At 38.4% G+C, this 6,000-nt stretch overlaps 1 protein-coding gene across 1 annotated transcript in view; it reads right to left on the bottom strand.

The window, feature by feature from the left end:
* Window positions 1-4,157: 4,157 nt before the first annotated feature.
* The window catches only part of UBE2U (ubiquitin conjugating enzyme E2 U), a 64,160-nt gene continuing 62,317 nt past the window's right edge, over window positions 4,158-6,000 (bottom strand). The window contains 1 exon segment of the mRNA XM_053655616.1: window positions 4,158-4,309. Coding sequence (XP_053511591.1) covers window positions 4,158-4,309 — 152 coding nt within the window.

Below are 6,000 nucleotides of genomic sequence, written 5' to 3'. Positions count from 1 at the left end.
CAGAAATAGACCCATCTATAATATGGATAACTGCTTTTTGATAAAAGTACTAAGGTAATTCAATGGAGAAAGGGTATTTTGATAACTTTTGATATGTGATATATCCATGTAATCATCACTATTATAAAGATTAAGAACTTTGGTGGAATGGCAGAAATGTTCTGAATCTTGATAGTAGTGATGATTACATGGGTGTATCATAAGTAAAAACTTATCAAATTGTATACTTTAAATAGGTTAATTTAGCCCTGGCTGGTGTAGCTCAGTGAATTGAGCGTGGGCCTATGAACCAAAGGATCATGGTTCAATCCCCAGACAGGGCACATGCCTGGGTTGCAGGCCATTTCCCAGCAGGGGATGCACAAGAGGCAACCATACATTGCTATTTCTCTCCCTCTCTCCTACCCTTCCCCTCTAAAGATAAATAAATAAAATCTTTAAAATAGATAAATAAATAGCTTAATTTATTGCATGTTGATCACACCTCACTAAAAACACCTTCTTCCAGAATCAACTCTCTTAAGGTATTCCTTATTAATAAAGCTTCCCCTTTTGCTACTTTCAAATTTGCCAACTTGGTGAATTTTCAAAGTTTATTTTTAAAAGCAGTTTTTGATACAGTGAGACAAGAACTTTTGTTTGAGGTGAAGAGATTGTGGCAACTGTTGTTATGTGTGTCCTATATTAGTAAATATATCTAAGGTGGTATCTACCTGGTTGGCTTACACTTTGAAAATTTAGTGGGAGAGTCAGATGGGAAAGGTGACAATTTCAATATAACTGCACATACATACACACACTCTGTTGGGAAAGAGAGGGACAGACAGACAGAGTGTGAGAGAGAAACAGAGAGAGGAGCCGGGGGGGGGTGTGTGTGCAGTATGGAAAGAAGACTTTGTGGAGATGATGCCTGAATTGAGTTTTTGGGTTAGAATTCAGCAAAGTAGCAGGATACAAAATTAATATCCAGAAATCAATTGTATTTTTATAGGTCAATAACTAACAGAAAGGGAAATTAAGAAAACAATTCCATTCATAATTGCTTCAAAAAGAATAAAATACCTAGGAATAAACATAACAAAGGATGTAAAAGACCTGTACTCAGAACATTATAATACATGAAAGAAAGAAATTGAGGAAGATACAAATAAGTGGAAGAAGCACATACTGTGTTCATGGCGAGGAAGAATTAACATCATCAAAATGTTCACACTACCCCAAGCAATCTATAAATTCAATGCAACTCCATCAAGATTCCAATGACATATTTCACAGAACTAGAACAAATACTTCAAACATTTATATGGAACTACAAAAGGCCCCACATAGCAACAGTGATCCTGAGAAAGAAGAACCAAGTTGGAGGAATCACACTACCTAAAGTCAAACTATACTATAAGACCATAGTAATTAAAACAGCCTGGTACTTGCATAAAAACAGACACATTGATCAATGGACAGAATAGAGTGCCCATAAATAAACCCACACCTTTATAGTCAATTAATATTTGACAGGGGATGCAACCACATACAATGGGGTAAAGATAGTTTATTCAATAAATGGTATTGGGAAAATTGGACAGATACGTGCAGAAAAATGAAACTAGACCACCTTCTTACACCATACACAAGAATACATTCAAAAGGATCAAAGGCTTAAATGTTAGATCCTAAACCGTAAAAATCCTAGGAAAAAAATATAGACAGCAAAACCTCTGACACTGCTCATAGCGGGTTTTTATTGGATGTATCTCCCCACACAAAAGAAACAAAAGAAAAAAATGGGACTATAGCAAACTAAAAAGTCTTTGCACAGCAAAGGAAATCATCAGCAAAATAAGAAGACAAACCACAGAATGGGAGAATGTATTCACCAATACATCTGATAAGGGGTTAATAGCCAAAATGTATAAAGTACTTATAAAACTCAACACCAAAAAAACCCCAACCTAATTTTAAAAAATGGGCAAAAGACCTAAATAGACACTTCTCCAAAGAGGACATACAGATGACCAATGGACATATGAAAAGATGCTGATGTCAATAATCATCAGAAAAATGCCAGTTAAATGATAATCAGATACCATCTCATACCAGTCAGAATGGCTATCATCAATAAATCAACAAGCAACAAGCGAGGATGTGAAGAAAAGGGAACCCTTTTGCAGTGTTGGTGGGAATGCACATTGGTGGAACTTCCGTGGAAAGCAGTATGGAGATACCTCAAAAAATTAAAACTGAATCTGCCTGTTGACCCCGTGATCCCACTTCTGAGAATATATACAAACAAAACCAAAACACTAATTAGAAAGAACATAAGAACCGCCCCTCTCCAAAATATGGAAGCAGCCCAAGTGTCTATCAGTATATGAATGGATAAAACAACTATGGGATATTTACACAATGGAATACTACTCAGCAATAAAAAATTTTACCCTCTGAGACAGTATGGATGGACCTGGAGAAGATTATGCTAAGTGAAATAAGCCAGTGAGAGAAAGACAAGTACCATATGATTTCACTCACATGTGGAATCTAATGAGCAACCTGAACTAACAAGAAAAAGGAGAGACTCATAGATGGAGAGTATATGACAGCTAGTTGGGGGTGGTGAATTTAGTGGGTGGAGGGATTGAACAAAAAGGAAAAAGGACTCATGGACATGGGCAACAGTGTGGTAACTGCTGGAGGGTGAAGAGGGGGTTGTAAGAGGACTAAAAGGTAATGGAAAAAATATAATGAAGATTAAAATTTTTTTAAAAGTTGGAATGTGTCAGAAAACACCAGAAGCCACTAGACTTTTTCCTCTAGTGCCACAGGATTTATATTAGTTGTACCAATCTTTGTGACTTAGGCATTTATTAGCTTTTTAAAATGGGATGATAAGGTAGACTTCATTTTGATATATTACTCTTATTAATCTTCCATGTTTAATCCAATTCAGTTATAATTTATGAGATTGCTTTCTATCAGAAGAACATATTTTCCACTGATATATGTAAAAACTAACAAAGGTAATGTAGAAGAAGCAGTCCTCTGTATGGTTCTTACATGCATAAATTTTAGCTGGATCCCTTTTTTATATTTTATTTATTTATTTTTAGAGAGAGGGGAAGGGAAAGAAAATGAGTGGGAGAGAAACATCCATGTGTGGTTGCCTCTCATGTGTCCCCCACTGGGCACCTGGCCTGCAACCTAGGCATGTACCCTGCCTAGGCATCGAACCAGCGACCCTTTGCTTCACGGGCCTGTGCTCAATCCACTGAACTACACCAGCCAGGGCTAGCTGGCACATTTTAATTATACAATATCATTTCTATAACAACATAGTTCCAATAAAAATAAGGTATCTATAGAATTTTGGCAATATAGAAATATTCTGTGACCCTAGTGAATTTTAATTGAGTAGTATAAACAGAGGGCAGATTTTATTTGTAATATATGCAAATGTAAAGTGAACTAAAGAAATAAGGAGAGCAAATAGTAGACCGCTACTAATGAACCTGAGAAAATATGAATGATGTAGTGTTGAGGGAAGTAGAAACATGGAGTAATAGGTGGAGACATATTTTGTCATAGGAGTGACCCAAGCATATTTGTAGGTTGAGGCAACACAGCAAAAAGAAGGGGAAAAAATACAAGTATGAGAATATGAGGAGATGGCTGGTTGAGGAGAAAACAGAGCATGAATTCTGGGAGAAAATACAAAAGGAGGATTGGTGGACAGGTAACATTTCATCCCACGAATGTGGAGCAAAGAAGACACTTAAGAAGAAGGACGTGGATAAATGTATAGATCCCTCTATTTGGGCTAATGTCCGGGGATGCTGGAGCTCTTGAGTGTTCCCCTCCTATCCCAGCCTCTCCTGACCCATGACCTGACTGCAGAAACTTGTATCCAGTTGCCAACCAACCGTGGGTAATACTGCAATGAACACCCTGATTTGTCTAACTTAGTTTCAAAGAACAAAGTGGAGCTCAAAAAATTCAAAGCAACATGCTCATTGATTTTTACTTTTATTTCTAATTTGTGCCTGCATTAAGAAGATAAGACTAATTTGAACAAAAATGGAATCCAAGTTCAGAGACCCTTTCAAAGTTGCTGTATGAAGCTGAGCTGTGGTTGAGACTATTTTTTAAATCCTGGAGCACTAGGTTTAATCTTCTAAAGTATCTGTATCAAGAGTGTTGGTCGAGGTGACCAGATCTTCCACTTCTTTTTCCCATGAATCGCTGAGGTCATCATCACTCTTCCATCCTTCCTCTGTTGCACCAGTCTTTGTGACAACTTCTGTTTCAGCTTATGGATCTGGCAAAAACAGAACTACAATAATAAATACCAAAAAACCCATAGAAATTTAAAAGATGGCAGGAAATACAATTTAAAAAAGTGTCCCCACATTTGGAGCATAATGCCTAAGATCATGTGAGTGAATGCAAGCAACATTTTTAAACTTTCTAAATTTTACATTTTGCACTGAATTTTATTTGTTACCAGTCTCTCTTTCCATTTTGGTCAATCTCTGTATTCTGTTAGTTTATTCACTTAGCATTCATTTCCTGAGCCCCTGCTAAGTGCCAGCAGACGTGTAAGGAGAAAGGTACGCCCAGGGGTGCTTCAGCAGCACAAGGTGGAGTCACCAAGCGAAAACAGACGTGGACTCTGAAAGAGGAGCAATTTGCTAAACAGAGGAGGGCAGAGAAGAGGGTAGGAGCACTTCAGATAGAGGACATAGCACATACAAAGACACAAGGGTGCACAAGAACCCTACGGGTTCAGAGATCATCAGAGTTGACACTTCAGTATTTACACTGTGCCGGGTGCTGTGCTAAGCAGCCTAAATGTATAATATTTTTTTATCTTAGACACAACCCTGTGACAGGCAGGCATTATTATCCTTACTTGACCAATGAGTAAATCGAGACTGAGTGACCTGCAGTAACATGCTCAAGGGCATCCAGTTAGTAAGATTTGACCCCAGGCCCATGGAACCCACCATCACCGTGTCACAGTGCATGAAGGATCCAGTGGAGCTGTCTCGTTAGGTGGGGGCCAGATTAGGAAGGACTCATGTCAGGCAAAGGAGTTTCATCTTTTCTATGCAGCTCTTGTGAACAGGAAAATAAACTGTTTACAATTTTAAGAAGAACTTAGATATAATATTGATGCTTCTAAATATTTCCACCCAGCATGGGAACTTGCTTTCTGGGGATGAACCTGGTGGGTGCTGTTTCTGCTCTGCCCCTCTACCACCCCATCGCCTTTGCCTCCCTTCTGCACGGCTGCCACCAAACCCACTGCCCAGTGTGGGTTCCAGGACAGAGTCTGTTGGCCTCCTACAGAATGTTTATTCCTTCCACTACATAGCAAATGAACTTGTAATATTCACTGCCTTCTAGTTATATTATAGATAAAGGTTATGAGTAAATTTTTCTCTTGGTCTCTGATTTATAGATGGGTTTGAAGAAAGATTGTAGTTCAGACAGCTGCCATTACCCTGTGAGAGCCCTGAGGTCTCCAATGATCAAGTGTTTGTCTTTGCATTTTACTGTTGGTCTCTAGCTTTCATTAGTTGAAAACTAAATTCTATTTTTCCCCTTGAGAAAACCTTCTTCTTTATTTTCTATGAACGTATCAGTGATGCAACCAACTAGCTTTTTCTAATCATGTTGGGCTTTTCTGAATCCACATGCTTTTGGTTATAAGAAATACAGAGCCCAATTGAAAATGGTTTAAACAATCGGGAAATGTCTCATCTCACAGGAGACAAGTCAGACGGGGCAGGACTGAGTGACACAGTGCCTCAACAATGTCACTGGGACAAGTTCACTTTACTGCTCTGCTTGGCCATCTTTGGTATTATCTTTATTTTCAGAGTCACAGCAAGAGAGGTATGGCCATTCTAGCACTATTAGCTTCAGATATGGAAACACCCAGAGGAAGAAAAGGGGGTCTTCTTCCAGGGTCTCACTTTCAAGAGTAGAAAAACATCTTGAGGT

This window comes from Artibeus jamaicensis, unplaced genomic scaffold, assembly GCF_021234435.1.
Source record: "Artibeus jamaicensis isolate MK-2021 breed Jamaican fruit bat unplaced genomic scaffold, CSHL_Jam_final scaffold_1019, whole genome shotgun sequence".
In the NCBI taxonomy this organism is placed as follows: Eukaryota; Metazoa; Chordata; class Mammalia; order Chiroptera; family Phyllostomidae; genus Artibeus; species Artibeus jamaicensis.
The sequence above is the reverse complement of the archived record's forward strand: the minus strand, read 5'-3'. Positions and strand labels throughout refer to the sequence as shown.